Here is a 19,272-nt window from a genome sequence, read left to right on the forward strand (position 1 = left end):
ATGAAAAAAAAAAATAGATGTCTCTGACTGCACTTAAGCATTATAAAACTAAACAATGGCAAGCAATTTAATTTATAATATGGGCATCCTCTATGCAAAAACAAAAATTGAGGAGATTATGAATATACATGCACACAAACACACTGAAAGACACTTACATATGTACTGAATATTTCTGGAAGGATACTCAATAAACTGGAAACTGTACTTGTCTAAGGGGAAGGGTCTGAAGTGAAAGGAAGATATAATTGCACTATATATAACTTTGTACTGCTTAAAAACTAACAACATATATTACTTTTTAAAGATTTAGTTAATAAAACAAATAAATGAAATCTGGACACTCATATTACACATATATTTTTTAAATACGGCTACTTTATTTATTAAATATTTGTCAGCAAAGTAGACCCACCTACGTAACATTTTCAACTCTGGAAAGAAAAAAAGGCAGGTTGCAGGCAAGGCTATTTTCCTTTCTTTGATTCTTACTGCTTTCCTTACTTAAAAACAAAGCCAAATCATAGATCTTCAGCCAGAATAAGTATTTCTCTTCTCTGAAAAAACTCCTCCATCAATATATCGAAAAGTCCAGGGGGCACCTGGATGGCAGTCAGTTGAGTGTCCAACTCTTGATTTCAGTTCAGGCCATCATTCCAGGGTCTCAGGATCGAGTCCTGTGGTGGGTTCCAGGCTGAGCATGGAGCCTGCTTAAGATTCTCTCTCTCCTTCTGCCCCTCCCCAGCTCACACTCTCTCTCTCAAAAATAAAATTCAAGGGACGCCTGGGTGGCTCAGTTGGTTGGGTTGACTTCGGCTCAAGTCATGATCTCACAGTTTGTGGGTTCGAGCCCCTCATCAGGCTCTGTGCTGACAGCTCAGAGCCTGGAGCCTGCTTTGGATTCTGTGTCTCCCCTCTCCCTGCCCCTCCCCTGCTCACGCTCTGTGTCTCTCAATAATAAATAAATGTTAAAAAAAAAATTTTTTTAATAAAATTCAAAAAAGAAAAAAAAATCCATTTTCAGTGTTCCAGAAGATTCATCATTCAAGGATACAAATACCAATTCCTGGTCTGTAGAAGTCAACAGGTATCAGAAGGTATGAAAGGTACATTAATGACCCCCCCAAGGAATTATACCTTACCTTCCTCCCACCCTGACTCAGGACTTGGATATAAGATTTGCTTTGGCCAACGGGACACAAGCAAATGTCAACATAAAGCAAAGGTTTGCTAAGAACTTAGACTGGGACTTGTCCTTTAGATTGTAGCCAACAGCATGTAAAAAAACTCTGACGACCTCCTTAAGGATAAAAGACCACAAAGAAAACACCATAACAGGGGCGCCTGGGTGGCGCAGTCGGTTAAGCGTCCGACTTCAGCCAGGTCACGATCTCGCGGTCCGTGAGTTCGAGCCCCGCGTCGGGCTCTGGGCTGATGGCTCGGAGCCTGGAGCCTGTTTCCGATTCTGTGTCTCCCTCTCTCTCTGCCCCTCCCCCGTTCATGCTCTGTCTCTCTCTGTCCCAAAAATAAAATAAACGTTGAAAAAAAAATTTAAAAAAAAAAAAAAGAAAGAAAACACCATAACAACCCAGCCAATCCACAGCATTGTGAGAAACTATAAATCATTATTATTTTTAAACCACACAGTAACAGATAACAGAAACAGAGGGCCTTAGGAATTCCCTGCCCTCTCTTCACTGAGCTCCTTCCCTTAGAGCCATTAACAAACTGCTTTAAAAAATTATTATGAGTTATAACATAATAGGAAACTTTAGTTTTAGGATGAAGCACTCTCCTTAGGCCTAAGGACAAAAATATTACAAGTCAGAAATATCATGAACTAATTTTTTTGTGTGTGAACTAATTTTTATTATCAGAAATCTAGAGAAAATTTTTCAAAATCTTACCTCAAAAATTTACTGTTCCCTTCTCCATCATCATCAAAATCCAACCTGGAGAAAGCCAAGAGTAAATATTATAAGCCTACTGCCAATACAGAGCATTATGAAATTAAAAATTCTCAACCCACAAGCTATCTGAACACTCACCCAAATGGAAGAAGGAAAAGAGGAGGTGTACAGAAGTGAAACAAAGCTATATGACTTCCTTGCACTAAACTGGGCAATCAAAAGAGTACCCACTGCTACCTTACATTTTCCTAAGTTGGCAATCCACCTTTGCCAAAATTTTACATCAGAGTACAACCTCTACCAAGGAACAGGAATCCACTCAAAAATCAAAATGAAAAATTAATATGAATAATTCAGGTCCATTTTTCATTTCTGTGAAAGTTTTTAAAAGTTCATTTACTTATTTTTGGGGAGGCGGCGATGGGCACAGAGAGGAAAGAGAGAATTCCAAGCAGGCTCTACACTGTCAGCACAGAGCCGGATGTGGGGCTTGAACTCACAAGCCATGAGATCATGACCTGAGCCAAAGTCAAGAGTCAGATGCTTAACTGACTGATCCACCCAGGTGCCCCCATTTTTCATTTCTATAGGCTAAGCTAGGTTACCAGCTTTCTGAAACATATTCCAAAACAGTGATGATACATAAGGGAGTAATTTAATATCTCAGAAAGTTATCAAATAATGCTTCTTTCCATCATACATCTAATAAACATATAATATATGCTACACTCAACACAATGCTAGATGAGAAGAAAACAAGAGACTTGACCTCAAGGGACTGTCTATGTAGACAAAAATATAAAACAAGTGAGAATAGAAAAGTGCCATGTGAGAAGCAAAACCAATATGCTATAAGACATGTTATTTAGTGAAAGCAGCAGTGACTTTCAAGGGATTAGGAAGATTATAGGTAACAAGATAGGACAATCTCCTATTAATCTCTGTACTCTATTAAACTAAAATGATACCACTTTAACCCAGTGACCACTCTTGGCATCTCTACTAGTATCATAACCTCACATTATGAGTCTCTAGATGGGTTATATACTGGGGTGCCTAGGTGGCTCAGTCGGTTCATTCCTCTTCCTCCCTGTAGCCCCCTAATCATGTGTTCAAAATCTACCTATTAACCCAATAACTCCATTTCTAAGAATCTATCCTAAGGAAATAACTCAAGAAAAAAAATTTATATACAAAGATGTTCACAGAGCATTTATTTACATCTTCAAAACAACTTAAATGTTCCAAAATAGGAAACCAAGTATATCCTCTTATATAACTATGAAAAATTATATTTATGTAAAATATTTAACAACAAGAAAAAAAAAAAGGTTACATATGGTTAGGTGAAAAGACCAGGCTATATAAAACTATATAATTAGGGTCGCCTGGGTGGCTCAGTTGGTTAAGCTTCAGTCTCTTGATCTCAGGTCTTGATCTCAAAGTTGTGAGGTCAAGCCGTGTGCACTGGGGCTCTACACTGGGCATGGAGCCCACTTAAAAAACAAAACAAGGGGCGCCTGGGTGGCTCAGTCGGTTAAGCGGCCGACTTCGGCTCAGGTCATGATCTCACAGTCCGTGAGTTCGAGCCCCGCGTCGGGCTCTGTGCTGACTGCTCAGAGCCTGGAGCCTGTTTCAGATTCTGTGTCTCCCTCTCTCTCTGACCCTCCCCCGTTCATGCTCTGTCTCTCTCTGTCTCAAAAATAAATAAACGTTAAAAAAAAATTAAAAAAAAAAACAAAAACAAAAACAGGGGTGCCTGGGTGGCTTAGCTGGTTAAGTGTCTAACTCTGGACTTCGGTTCAGGTCATGATCTCACAGTCTATGAGACTGAGCCCCACATTGGGTCTTCTGTGGCCAGCACAGAGCCTGCTTGGGATTCTTTCTCTCTGCCCTTCCCTGGCTCATTCTCTCTCTCTCTAAGTAAATAAATAAAAACTTAAAAAAAAATACAAAATACAAAAAAAATCTATATAATTATATGATTACAACTACTAAAAAAATCTACATATAAAGAATGAAGGAATTACACTAAAAAAATGATAGGACATGACTTGGGGCAATAGGATTATTGCTATTTTATTCTTTCCATCTTCCAATCTTTCTTTAAAAGAATGTGTATTACTTCTTTTAATATATTTTCCTGATGGGGCGCCTGGGTGGCTCAGTTGGTTAAGCATCTGACTCTTGATTTTGGCTCAGGTCATGATATCATGGTTCATGGGCTCGAGCCCCATGTCAGGCTCTTCACTGGCGGCATGGAGACTGCTTGGGATTCTCTCTCCCTCTCCCTCTGGCACTCCCCTGCTCATGCTCTCTCACACACGTTCTCTCAAAATAAATAAACTTAAAAAAATTTTTTTTCCTGATTACAACATACATTCATTTCAGAAAATCTAGAAATTAAAAACAAAAGAAAAAAAATCCCCCATAATCTCATCATCTAGAAATCTGATGAGCATCCCTTCAGTTTTGCTACGCACACGTTATACATATTTCTTCCTGACAGAGTGATGTATTACATAAATTGTAACCTTCCAATATATTGTGAACATTTTCCTGTACTGATACATATCTGTCACTTCTAAAGTTTATTTTTTATCTTGAGAGAAAGAACACACAGGTGCACAGGGAGGGGCAGAGAGGGAAAGAATCCCAAGCAGGGGCTCAACCTCACCAACCCTGAGATCACAACCTAAGTTAAAATCAAGAGTCAAACACTTAGTTGACAGAGCCATCTAGGCACACCATGCACTGATACATACTTGTCACTTCTAATAGCTATACAATACTTCATTTTCAAATATAATACGTAATCCCCTAATTTTGATATTTATATCATTTCCAATTGTTTGCTATTATACAAAAACATAAACTGTGTTTAAGAGAGTGTACTCTGAAGCTAAACCCCCTAACCTCCCAAGGTTCATATCAAAGATCTTCCATTTACTGGCCAAGAACCTTGAGTAAGTTACTTATTCAGTGAGTTAAAAATGTGTAAAACTCTTGGAGACATAGCAACTCTTAAAATGTTACTCATGTTACCACCTAAACCCAGGGATCACTCTTGCATTACTATTAGTGGGCGAAATTTAAAGACTAGTTGTAATACTGGTTCCACAGTTTTTAAAAGGAAAGAAAGAGAAATTTAACACCAAAAAATGGACAAAATACTACCAATTCTCTCAGGCTTTTCTAAAGCAAACTCTTTTCTGAAGCTTTTCCAATCTTTACTAATTATGGGATTTCCATACACAAAAATACACAGTACTGTAAGCATTCCTTTCTTAGCAAACTTGGCATATTCTACCTTGTACTCTATTTATATGTATAATGATTATTCCCTTCAGGACATAAGCAACTTAAAGACAAGAACCGTATCTTATTTATCTTTGTATCATACTAGCAATCAGCACAATATCTTATACTAATTAGGCAATTAATAAATACTTCTGGAAATACATAAATACATACACGCTTCTGGAAATGAATGGACTCTGCATTCCAAACCAAGCAACATATCAATACCTTAGTGGAGAAATACACTGCAGTTCAGCATTCTCTAATTTTGAAAATGCAGACACAAAGTTTAAAGAAAACTGAGTTTTCTCAGCAACCATGAAATCTTTGGGCTTTACAGACATTTCTGGTTTTACTGGTTTCACTACTTTCAGGAAAAGGAGGCATTTAAAGCAACAATCATAAGGATACTCACTGGGCTTGAGAAAAGAAGCATCAGTGAGACCCTTGCAACAGAGATAAAAGAATTAAAAAAGAATCAATCAGAGATGAAGAATGCAATGAAAAAGATTGGAAACAGACTTGATGCAATGAACAGGAAGCTGGAAAAAGCAGAGGAATGAATTACTGATCTAGAAGACAAAATAATAGAAAGTAATAAAGCTGAACAAAAGACAGAATTATGCAAGACAAGAATAGACTTAGAACTCAGGGACTCGATCAAACAATGGTAACATATGTATTATAGGAGTCTCAGAAAAAGACAGAGAAAAGGGGGCATAAAATTTATTTCAAGAAACGAAAGCAGAAAACTTCCCTAATCTGGAGAAGGAAACAGACCTCCAGATCCAAGAAGCACAAAGAACTCCCATCAAAATCAATAAAAGGACAACACCAAGACATACTGGAATTAAATTTGCAAACTATACTGATAAAAAATACTAAAAGCACCAAGACAAAAGAAGTCCTTAATGTACAAGGGAAAACTCATAAAGCTAGCTGGAGATTAATCAACAAAAACTTGGCAAGCCAGAAGGGAGTTGCATGATATATTCAGTGTTGAATGGGAAAAATCTGGAGCCAAGAATACTCTAACCAGCAAGAGTCTATCATTGAGAAGGGGAGACAAGAGTTTCCCAAATAAAAACTAAAGGAGTTCGTGACTACTAAACCAGGCCTACAAGAAATATTAAAGGGGATGGGGCGCCTGGGTGGCTCAGTCGGTTAAGCGTCCAACTTCGGCTCAGGTTATGATCTCATAGTTCATGAGTCTGAGCCCCGTGTTGGGCTCTGTGTTGAAAGCTCAGAGCCTGGAGCCTGCTTCGAATTCTGTGTCTCACTCTCGCTCTCTCTCTCTCTCAAAAATAAATAAAAACATTAAAAAAAAAAAGAAATATTAAGGGTGACTCTTTGAGTGCAAAGGGGAGATCAAAAGTGATAAAGGATCAAAGAAAATCTCCAGAAACAACAAAGCAAGCAATAAAGTAGCAATACACATCTACCAATAATTACTTTGAATGTAAATGGACTAAAAGTTCCAATCAAAAGATTATAGGATGACCGAATGGATAAAAACCAAGACCCTTGGGGGTGTCTGGGTAGCTCAATCGGTTGAACATCCAACTCTTGATTTTGGCTCAGATCATGATCTCCCAATTCATGGGATCCAGTCCCACGTGGGAGCAGTACGGAGCCTGCTTGGGATTCTCTCTCCCTCACCCTCTACATCTCCCTGCTTGCAATCTCTCTCAAAATAAATAAATAAATAAACATTAAAAAAAACTTAAAAAACAAAACAAGACCCTTCTATATGTTGCCTACAAGAGACTCATTTTAGACCTAACGATACCTGCTGACTGAAAGTGAGGAAGTGGAAAAGCAGCACACACATGGATATCAAAAGAAAGAGTAGCAATACTTATACCAGATAAAGTAGACTTCTTTGTTCTTGTATTGCTTTAGTGCTGCTTTGGTATCAGGGTAGTACTGACCTGGTGGAATGATTCTGAATGTGTTCCCTTTATTCCATTATTTGTAAGATTTTGATGAAGATTGTCATTAATTTTTTTTTTTTTTTTTTTTTTTTTAATGTTTAGTGGGGTTTGCCGATGAAGCCATGTGCCTCAGGTTTTCTGTGCTGGGAGATTTTTGATTCCTAAATTCAACTTTCATTCATGTCAGTGGTCTAAGAAGACTTCCTACTTGTTGCATTCAAGACTCATAATTCAGGGGCGCCTGAGTGGCTCAGTTGGTTAAGCGTCTGACTTCGGCTCAGGTCATGATCTCACGGTTCGTGAGTTTGAGCCCCATACTGGGCTCTGGGCTGACAGCTCAGAGCCTGGAGCCCACTTCAGATTCTGTGTCTCCCTCTGTCTGCCCCTCCACTGCTTGCACTCTGTCTCTCGCATTGTCTCAAAAATAAACATTTAAAAAAAAAATTTTTTTTTAATAAAAAAAAGACTCATAATTCAATCTTGGTAACTTGTATGTTTTTAGGAATTATCTGTTTTTGTTTTTTTCCTAAATTATCAGATTTGTTAGTATATAACAGTTTATAGTAATCTATGTTATCTATTGTATTTCTGTGGTTACCTGTTGTATTGTTTTCTCTTCCATTTTGGTACTCATTGTAGTTTTTGAGTCTTTTCCCCTTAGTTAATGTTAAAATAATTCCAATTTTGTTTACTTTTTTGGAAAAACTGGTCATTACTTTCAATGTTATGCTATTGTTTATTATGGTCTTTATTTCTGACTTTTCTTTGTTATTTCTTTCATCTCCTAAATTTCAGCTATGTTTCTTTTTTTTCTAGTCCTTTGTGGTGTAATGTTAACTTGTCTTGAGTTTTTAATACAAAGATTGACAGCACAAATTTCACTCTAACATCTGTTTTTGCTGCATCCCGTAAGTTTTGCAATATTGTGTCTTCTTTTTCTTTTGTTTTGAGACATATTTTCATTTGCCATTTGATTTCTTATTTTGCCCACTGCTCATGCAGTTGCGTGTTAGTTTTTACATATTAAATATTTAACGTAAATTTACATTGTAAATTTTCCAGATTTGTTTTACTGTTGATCTTTGGTTTTTTGCCATTGTGGCTGGAAAATACACTTGGTATGATTTCAGTTTTCTTAAATTTGTAATATTTGGTATGCCTTTTCTTAAGTGAATTAACCAATGGATTCTTCTATGTGTACTTCTATGTGTACTTGAAGAAAATGTGCACTCTATTTTTCTTGGATGGAATGTTTTATATATTATATCTTTTAGAACCATATATTCTCAAATATGCATCATTAAGAAATGCTCTTTTTGAAAAAAAAATACTTTAACTCAGGGTACTCATTTAAAATAAAGCATATTGGAACATAGGGTGGCTCAGTCAGTCAAGAGTCTGACTCGTGATTTCGGCTCAGGTCATGATCTCACAGTTCGTGATATCAAGCCCTGCATCAGGCCCTGCACTACATTCCACTGAATGTGGAGCCTGCTTGGGATCCTCTCTCTTCCTCTCTCTCTGCCCCTCCCCTGCTCTCTCTCTCTCAAAATAAATAAATAAACATTAAAAAATAAAATAAAATAAAGCATATCAGAGGGAATGTGGCAGGAACAGGTGAAATAGGTGAAGGGGATTGAAAGTACACATATGATGAGCACTTGAGTAACGATGTACAGAATTGTTGAATCACTATATTGTACACCTGAAATTAATATAACACTATATGTTAACTATATAATAATTAAAATAAAAAACTTAATAAAAAATAAAATTAAAAAAAAAAAAACCTGCACAAAAGAAAGTTAGATAAAAATGTTAATTCTGTGTAAGGAAAAAATCCAGGAACTAAAGAAAGATATCTGACAGCAGTGTAGTTAAGTAACCAGTTGAAGTGAAAGGGTTAAGCATAGCCAAGAGGATTCAGCCACTAACTAAATCAGGCTGGCTTACAGGAGAGACACTCACAACACATGATATCCAAACTCACCCTGATCGCCGCTTAATAGCCCTGTGGACAATGGCTCCTCCACCTTGAATCCCAGCCCCAGGGTTTCCTGAGGCAATGGCTGGACCCAGTGATGGTACATCTGATGTCATTTCTATCAAAGAAAAATGGAAATATACATTTAAAAAAGATAGTCCTGTCTTCTTATCATCATCATCATCATCAAGTTAGCTTCTTGGAAGAAAGGCTCAAGCTATGGGTGAAATCTCAGTAGTTTGCTAGAAAACCCTTATGCTCATATCCACATTGCTCTTCTTAAATTCTTACACTGGTGAAAGTATACATTCCCTACTTCACTTCTCCCTGCTTCACAGAGTTTGGAAAAGGGAGTACTATATTCTATCTGCAGCCTTTATTTTTAAAAGCTTGTGAGGGGCGCCTGGGTGGCTCAGTCGGTTAAGCGTCCAACTTCAGCTCACGTCATGATCTCACAGTTCGTGGGTTCGAGCCCCACATCGGGCTCTGTTCTGACAGCTCGGAGCCTGGAGCCTGTTTCAGATTCTGTGTCTCCCTCTCTCTCTCTGCCCCTCCCCTGTTCATGCTCTGTCTCTGTCTCAAAAATAAAAAATAAACAGTAAAAAAAAAAAAAGCTTGTGATAGTGACATAATGTTAATCTAAAACACACACACACACACAAAATTAGTTTATACATTTTACTCATGCAGCAAACATGTAACATATCCTTTCACTTATTTTATTTGGAAAATGAAAAACAAACAAACAAACAAACTGGAATTCTAACTCTACCTAGCAATATAACAAAGCCTCACTCACCTTTCTCTTCCTAAAGTGGTGCCAGTGAAAGCTGGCTAAAACAGGTTTAAATGAGATCCAATGTCACATAACACAAGAATATCCAAGCTTCAATTTAAAAAAAAGAAAGAACCATTCATCATACCAAGAACCAAGAAGATTTCAAATTGAATGAAAAATAGCAATCAGTAGATGCCAACAATATGGCATAAATGTTAGAATTATCTCACAAGATTCTAAAAGCAGCCACAATAAAAATGCTTCAACAATTACTAACACAGTTGAAACAAATACACAAGTTGAAAGCCTCAGCAAAGAAAGTCTAAACAAAGATAAGATATAAAGAAGTATCAAATAGAAATTTTAGAACTGAAAAATAACTGAAATAAAGTTAAGTGGATTGATTCAACAGCAGAATAAAAGGAACAAAGAGAAGAATCAGTGAAATGTAAGACACAACACTAGAAATTACCCATTAGAGTCCTGAAAAAGAGAAGAGAAAGAGGACAAAGCTGAAAAATAATATCTGAAAAGTTCCCAAATTTGTCAAGAGATGTAACCTACAGATTCAAGAAGTTGAGTAAACCCCAAAAGGACAAACCTAAAGAAATCCATCCCAACACATAACAATTAAACTTCTAAAAAGTAGCTAGAGATAAATGATACGTTACTTATAGAAGAAAAATAATTCACAACAGCAGAGTTTTCATCAGAAACCATGGAGACAAAAAAATGTGGCATGGTATCTTTTAAAGTTAAAAAAAAAAAAAAAGTCAACCCAGAATCCTACACCCTGTGAAAATATCATTCAGGAACGAAGGAGAAATCAACACAGTCTCTAATGATTTAAAACTAATGAGCACTTGCCACCAACAGACCTATCCTAAAAGAATGGCTAAACAAAATTCTCTAAACAGAGAAGAAATTACATAACAAGGAATTTTGGAACACAACACATCAACATATATCAAAGAAATAAAAAAACACACAATATGCAAAAATATGGGTAAAATCAATAGGCTTTCCTTCTCCTTTGAGTCCTCTACATTATGTTTAATGATTGAAGCAAAAAAATACAACACTATCTGTTTCTAAATGAATACAGAAAAAATAATTAATACCAATTACAAATAAGGATATTAAAGGGTGGTAAGATGTCAACACTTAAAGTGTTAAAATGACACCAACAGACTGTGATGTTATGAGACATAATGCAATGCTCACTACAGCAATTACTGGAAAAGGTATACAAGGTGATACACCAGCAAACATAAACAAATCAAAATGGGATTCTTACTTAAGATTTTTTTTAGGTTTTTTGTTTGTTTTTTAGTAATCTCCATTCCCAATATGATGTGGCTCAAACCCACAACCGCAAGATCAAGAAATGTACACTCTTCCAACTGAGCCATCCAGGTGCCCCTCAAAATGGAATTCTAAAAAATGTTCAAATTACCTACAGGAAGGCAGAGAAAAAAACACAGAAATAAAAACCCAAACAAACAGAAAACAAAAAATAAAACAGCAAACTTAAGCCCTAACATATTAATAATTTTATGTAATATAAATATACCAATTAACAGAGATTGGCAGAGCAAATTAAAAAACATAACCCAACTCCCAACTACATGCAGTCCACAAAAAAGTTGCTTCAAATATAACAGCAGAGACAGGCTGGAAGCAAAAGAATGAAAAAAGATATATCATGTAAACACCAATCAAAGGAAAGCAAGAGTAGCTATATTAATAATCAGATAAACCGACCACAGACAAAGCACATTATATAATATTCAAGCCACCAAGAAGACAGTTGGTATGTATGTACCAAACAACAGAGCTCCAAAATCTGTTAAACAAAAACTGACATAACAGAAAGAAGAAAATAATTATAGTTGGAGATTTCAACACCCCTCATTCAACTGACAGAACAATTAGACAGAAAATCAGCAAAGATTAAAAAAAAAAAATGACAGCCTCAACGAACAGGGTCTAATTAACATTTACAGAAAGATTCCACCACACAATAGCAGGTACACATTCTTATATTCTTTATATTCTGTCCCCAGAATATAAACCAAGATAGAATATATCCTGAGCCATTAAACAAACCTCAACAAATTTACAAGAATGAAATCACAGATTGTATTCTCCAACTACAATGGAATTAAACTAGAACTCAGTAACAGAGAACAGGAAAATCACCATACACTTGGACATTAAACAACACACTTCTAAAAAAAATCAATGAATCAAAAATGAAGCCTCAAAGGAAATACAAAGTACACAGAAATAAAATATGAATGTAATCACAAAACAGTAAAATTTGTGGGACACAGCAAAAGCTGTACTTAGAAACAATTTTATTGTGCTAAAATGCTTATAGTGGAAAGAGGAAAAGTCAAATAATCTAAGTTTCCATTTTAAGAACCTAGAAAAAGAACAAAATCAGGGCGCCTGGGTGGCTTGGTTGGTTGAACGTCCAACTCTTGGTTTCAGCTTGGGTCGTGATCCCAGGGTTGTGGGATTGAGCCCCACATCAGGCTCCAGGCTGAGTGTGGAGCCTGCTTAGGATTCTCTTTCTCCCTCCGTCCCTCTCCTCCACTTGGGCTGTGTGCTCTCCCTCTCTCAAAAAAAAAAAAAAAAAAAAAAAAAAAAAAAGAACAAAATAAACCCAAAAGCAAGCAAAAGGAAGTAATAGACAACATAAATCAATGAATTTGAAAACAGAAAAATATTTTTAAAAAAATAAATGAATTCAAAGCTGGTTCTTTAGGGGCGCCTGGGTGGCGCAGTCGGTTAAGCGTCCGACTTCAGCTAGGTCACGATCTCGCGGTCCGTGAGTTCGAGCCCCTCGTCAGGCTCTGGGCTGATGGCTCGGAGCCTGGAGCCTGTTTCCGATTCTGTGCCTCCCTCTCTCTCTGCCCCTCCCCCGTTCATGCTCTGTCTCTCTCTGTCCCAAAAATAAATAAACGTTGAAAAAAAAAATTAAAAAAAAAAAAAAGCTGGTTTTTTAAATAGATCAATAAAATTGACAAGCCCTCAGTTAGACACAAAGAAACCCACTACCAATATCAGAAATGAAAAGAAGGAAAAAAATGAAACAAAAAAAGGGATATCACTACAGACCTTGAAGAAACCAAAGAGATAAGTGGTAATTCTAGGAACAACTTACAAATGTAAATTTGACAAGTTGGACAAAACAGACAATTCCTTAAAAAAAAAAAAAAAAAAAACCCTAAAACACCTGACCCCACATAAAACAGATGACTTGAATGGTCCCACAATTATTAGGAAATTGAATCCATAATTTAAAGACTCTCAAAAAAGAAATCTCCAGGTCCAGACGGAATGAATTTTACCAAACATTTAGAGTTAATATCATTTCTACACAATATGCTCCAGAAACTGGTTGAGAAAGGAGACACTAATTCACCTTACGAAGCTAGAATTACCCTGATACCAAAACCAGGCAAACTCACTACAAAAACAAAGCAAACAAACTGACAAAAAGCTAGAGCTCAGGGGCACTTGGGTAGCTCAGTCAGTTAAGCATCCGACTCTTGATCTCAGCTCAGGTCTTGATCTCACAGTTGTGAGTTCAAGCCCCACGTTGGGCTTTGCAATGGTTGTGAAGCCTACCTAAAAACAAACTAGAGATCAATACTCCTCATGAAAACAAATACAAAACTTTTTTTTTTTTTTTTAGTTTATTTATTTTGAGAGACAGAGAGAGTACACACATGTGAACAGGGGAAGGGCAGAGAGAGAGAAGGAAAGAGAGAATCCCAAACAGGCTCCACGCTGTCAGTGCAGAGCCCAATGTGGGGCTCAATCCCACGAATGGTGAGATCATGACCTGATCTGGAATCAAGAGTCATATGCTTAACCAACTGAGTCACCCAGGTGCCCCAAGGAACAAAAATTCTTACTACTAGCAAATAAAATTTAGCAATATGCAAAAGAATTATACAACATGACCAAATATGATTTATTCTAGAGAAGCAAGAATACTGGCTCAACATTTAATTATCAACCAACATAATCCACCATACTGCCAAAGAAGAAAAATAACAAATGATCCATCAACTTATGCAAGAAAGCATTTGATGAAATTCCACACTAATTCTGCTTAAAAAAACAAAACAAAACAAACAAACAAACAAACAAAAAACAGAAAAATAAGAATAGAGGGAAATGTCCTCAACTTGGTAACAGAAATCTACCCCCTACCACCAAAAAACCCAAAATAAAAATAAATAAGTAAGTAAGTAAGTAAGTAAGTAAGTAAAGAAGCCTAAAGTTAATATTATGCTTAACGGTGAAAGACAATGCTTTCTATGATTGGCAGCTAGGCAAGAATGTTCCATCTCATCACTAAATCAAACATAGTGTGGGAAGCTCTAGCCAGTGCAAAAATGCAAGAAAAGGAAACAAAAGGCATAAAGATCAAAAAGGAAGATATAAAACTGTCCCCATTCACAGATGGCATGATTGTCTTTGTAGAAAATCCTAAGGAGGGGTGCCTGGGTAGCTCAACCAGTTGATCATCCAACTTTCTATTTCAGCTCAGGTCATGATCTCACATCTCATGGCTTTGTTCATGAGCTCAAGCCCCACATCAAACCTGTGCTGACAACACGGAGACTGCTTGGCATTCTCTTTCTCTCTCTCTACCCCTCCCCTGCTCGAGCATGTACGATCTCTCTCAAAATAAACTTAAAAAAAAAAAAAAAGTACATCACTTATATATGGCTGGTGGATGTAATATAGTACAGCCACACAGCCACTCCAGAAAATAGTTTGGAAGTTTCTTTAAAAAATAAACATGCCACTAACATACAAACCACCACTACACCAGTGGGTGTTTATCCCCCAAAATGAAGACTGTATCTACACAAAAACCTGTCCACAAATGTTTATAACACTTTTATTTGTAATAGCCAAAAACTGGGGGTGGAGGGGGGTGGGGGGTGGTAAGTCCTTTAATAGGTGGACTACCTGTGATATACACCCAAATCACTGAATACTACTCGGCAACAAAAAGGAATGGAATATTATTACTACACACAACTGGATGAGAATCACGTGAGTGAAAAAAGCCAACAATAAAAGCTTACATTATGTATAATCCTATTCATAAAATACTCTTGAAATGACAAAATTATAGAAATAAGGGACAGATTGGGGTTGCCCAGAGGGAGGGGGAGGGCACAAAGAAAGGTGTGGCTTTCAAAAGGCACCATTAGGGACCCTTGTGATGGTAGAAATCTGTGTCTTGGTCGTGATGGTGCCTATTAGTTTTGCAAGACACTATCATTGAGGGAAACTGAGTTAAGGGTAGGAGATCTCTGTATTACTTTTCATAACTGTATATGAACCTAAAATTATCTCAAAATAAGAAGTTTGGGGACACCTGAGTGGCTCAGTCAGTTGAGTGTCCAACTTCAGCTCAGGTCATAATCTCACGGTTTGTGGGTTCAAGCCCCACATGGGGCTTGCTGCTGTCCGCACAGAGCCTGCTTCGGATCTCTGTCCCCCTCTCTTTCTGCCCCTCCCCCACTGGTACACACACTCTCTTTCTCAAAAATAAGCAAAACTTTAAAAATAATAGGTTTAGAGACGCCTGGGTGGCTCTATCAGTTAAGTGTCCAGCTTTGGCTCAGGTCATGATCTCATGGTTTGTGGGTTCCAGCCCCATTTTGGGCTCTGTGCTGACAGCTCAGACCCTGGAGCCTGCTTCGGATTCTGTGTCTCCCTCCCTCTCTGCCCCTCCCCTGCTTACACTGTCTCTGTCGCTCTCTCTCAAAAATAAACATTAAAATAATAGTAACATTTAGTTTAAAAGTTTTTAAAACACTTTTATCGCTTCTCGGCCTTTTGGCTAAGATCAAGTGTAAAGGTTTTTAAAACACTTTTAAAGTCATATACTTCATCTTCCTTTTGAACTTTAAAATCGGTCAAGTACTATTAAACAATTCATGAAATTAATTCAATGACATTAAATTTATATAGTAATTTTGAAAGAAGAAGAGCATCACGACTTTGAATTTCCTCATCCAGGAATATAGTATGTGTTACATTTATTCAGATCTTTTCTAATGTCCTTTAATAAAATTTTATAGTCTTCCTAAGTCTTATGTATTTCTTCCTCTAATTATTTTTAGGTAATTTATAGTTACTAGTATTATTGTGAATTAAATCATTTTTCCATTTCAACTTCTAACTGGTTTTTGCTAGAATAAAACAAAACTATTGATTTCAGTGTATTTATATTGTATCCAAATTGCTAATTTGTCTTACCTAAAAGTATTTAATTTATTGGATTTTTTTTAGTATAAAATCACATCATCTACAAGGAATCATTATTTTACCTTTCCTTACTCAATATTTACAGTATTTTGTTTTCTTCTTTTACAGCATTATTGCAAGGTTCTTAATCCACGGGTCAATGGATAAAACCCTCCCTCCACCAGGGGAGGCTGGTTTGTGAACTTGGAGGAAAAATTTTATCTTTATTCTCATTAATCTCTAACTGAAATCTAGCATTTCCTTCAACCATGAAAGTACACAGTAAACCACCACAGTATTAGTAACTGTGACTGTCATCAGTAGGAATCAGATATTTTTATACCACAATTACTAAAAATATTTAGGATTAACATCCAATACTACTCAAAAATAGGGTAATTATGGGATGCCTGAGTGGCTGAGCCTCCAACTCCTGATTTCGGCTCAGGTCATGATCCCAGGGTCGTGCGATCAAACCCCATATCAGGCTCTGCACTGATAGCACAGAGCCTGCTTGGGATTTTCTCTCTCTCCCTATCTCTGCCCCTCCCCTGCTTGTACATGCACAAGCATTTAAAATAAATTGGGGCGCCTGGGTGGCGCAGTCGGTTAAGCGTCCGACTTCAGCCAGGTCACGATCTCGCAGTCCGTGAGTTCGAGCCCCGCGTCGGGCTCTGGACTGATGGCTCAGAGCCTGGAGCCTGTTTCCGATTCTGTGTCTCCCTCTCTCTCTGCCCCTCCCCCGTTCATGCTCTGTCTCTCTCTGTCCCAAAAATAAATAAACGTTAAAAAAATAAATAAATAAAAAATAAAAAATAAAATAAAATAAATAAACTTTTTTTTTAACATTTATTTTCCTGAGAGAGAAAGAGAGAGAGCGAGCAAGGGAGGGGAGAGAGAAAGGGAGACAGAATCCGAAGCAGGCTCCAGGCTCAGAGCCGTAAGCACGGAGCTGTCAGCACAGAGCCAGATGCAGGCTCAAACCCACAAACTGTGAGATCATGACCTGAGCCAAAGTCAGATGCTTAACCGACTGAACCACACCCAGGTGCCCCTGTAATATTAACATTTTTAAATATTTTTATTATTTAAGTGCATTACTATAGAAAAATTAGAAAACATGCAGTAAGCCAGGAGATAAAACTTTTCAATCTCTAGTAGTTCCACTATATATTGCTATTTTATGCACTGAATAACTAAGGGATTATCTAAGAAAGGTTCAACAAGGAGAGCAAGCTGTCTCCTTGTATTCCAGCTTTTCCAAGCACGTGCCAGCTGAGTCTAAGGGTTCCAACATGGCCGAAGAAGCAGAGCCTTTTATTTAGGGGTAAGGGTGACATAAAAGTGAGGTAAGAATTTTTTTTACCTACAAAGCAGAAGTTCTGCTCCTGAGTTTTACAAGGAGTAAAGGGGGAGTAGAGAGTGCATGGATAGTAATACCTAACACTTTTTTCTCAGCCCTCACTGTAGGTTAGGCACTACTGTGAACAACCTGTGTGCCTCTCATTTATTCCCATAATGACCCAAAGGAAGTGAGAAAGGGTTCAACAGTTCTCACCAAAGACGTCCACGTCCTACAAAAGGTTAAGCAACTTTGATCTTGACAATCTCCAAAGCAAACGTGGATATATCTCTGACTTATCCATGATTTCATTGGACTTAATTTGGGGGAGGGGGGTAGTTCTATGGATTTAACAGCTTTTTTTAAAAAATCAGGAATGGATTTTTTTTAATCTGAAGCAAATACTTTTGTAAAATATTTATTAATATAAAAGTTTTTTCTTTTAGTTTGCTAATGACATAAATTATAGAAGTTTTCTCAGGTTGAACCATCTTTTGAGTTCCTGGACTAAACCTTACTCAATAATTCCAGAAGACTGAATAATCTAAAACTCCATGTCCACGTAGAATCTCAGAATGGGACCTCGCTTGGAAACAGGGTCTCTGAAGATATAATTAGCTAAGACTGGGTCGAAATGGGTTAGGGTGGGCTCTAAATTCAATGACTACTCTCTTTATAAGAGCAAGGAGAGAAACCTAGATACAGGGAGACAGAAAACGGAGTGACATGTCCATAAGCTAGAGAAGAAGGAGAGATTTCTGCCTCAGAGACTCCAGAAGGAACCAAAGCTACCAACATCTTCATTTCATATTCTGAGCCTCCAGCACTGTGAAAGAGTATTTTGTTTGTTTGTTTTAAACCCCCAAGTATGTGAATTTGCCACAGCAGTCCTGGGAAACTAATACAATAATGATGTATGATTCTTTTAACATACTCTGGATTTGATTTACTAAGATTAGCTCCTTTAAAAATTTTTTTTTAACGTTTTTATTTTATTTTTGAGACAGAGAGAGACAGAGCATGAATGGGGGAGGGTCAGAGAAAGAGGGAGACACAGAATCTGAAACAGGCTCCAGGCTCTGAGCTGTCAGCACAGAGCCCGACGCGGGGCTCGAACTCACGGACTGCGAGATCATGACCTGAGCCAAAGTCGGACGCTTAACCGACTGAGCCACCCAGGCGCCCCAAGATTAGCTCCTTTTAAATGGAAGAAGAACTTAGGATAGCATAGTTAAGGAATATTCTTATTCCACTGAAGTCAAGTACCTTCTACTCAGATCACAATTTGACAGAAAGTACAGAAAAACAATAAATATAACATATTTTACTCAGTCAACATAGTCTCCCAGATTTATCAAAAAGCTACTTCTAAACATAACTTCCTTTCCTGAAATATGAGAATAATACAAAACTAAGTTCACTGAAAACAGGACTGAGGAAATCAGAACTGATAAAAAAGCATTAGAAGCTGAATAGACAAGGGGTGCCTGGGTGGCTCAATTAAGTATCCAACTCTTAATTTCAGCTCAGGTCATGATCTCAAGGTTGTGAGATCAAGCCCCTCCCTCTCCCTCTGTCCCTCTCCCACTTTCTCTCTTAATAAAAGAAAAAAGTTGAATACATAATATGAACATTTGTTCATAAAGAAATACTGGAACAATAATCCATCATATTCTTAATGTCTAAAATATGAGTCACTTTGGGAGCCACCTGCAGCCGGTTAAGCGTCCGGCTCT

General features: G+C 37.3%; 1 protein-coding gene across 4 annotated transcripts in view; it reads right to left on the reverse strand.

Annotated features, from left to right (window-relative positions):
* The window catches only part of ARNT (aryl hydrocarbon receptor nuclear translocator), a 77,985-nt gene that overhangs the window by 43,047 nt on the left and 15,666 nt on the right, over positions 1–19,272 (reverse strand). For all 4 annotated transcript variants that reach the window (XM_030327769.2, XM_030327770.2, XM_030327768.2 and 1 more), the window contains exons 2-3: positions 9,135–9,246; positions 1,908–1,952 (exon numbers count right to left, since the gene is read on the reverse strand). In XM_030327769.2, the coding sequence (XP_030183629.1) occupies positions 1,908–1,952; positions 9,135–9,246 (157 nt within the window). The remainder of the gene's footprint in view (positions 1–1,907; positions 1,953–9,134; positions 9,247–19,272) is intronic.

The sequence above is a fragment of the Lynx canadensis genome, chromosome C1, assembly GCF_007474595.2.
Source record: "Lynx canadensis isolate LIC74 chromosome C1, mLynCan4.pri.v2, whole genome shotgun sequence".
Classification (NCBI taxonomy): Eukaryota; Metazoa; Chordata; class Mammalia; order Carnivora; family Felidae; genus Lynx; species Lynx canadensis.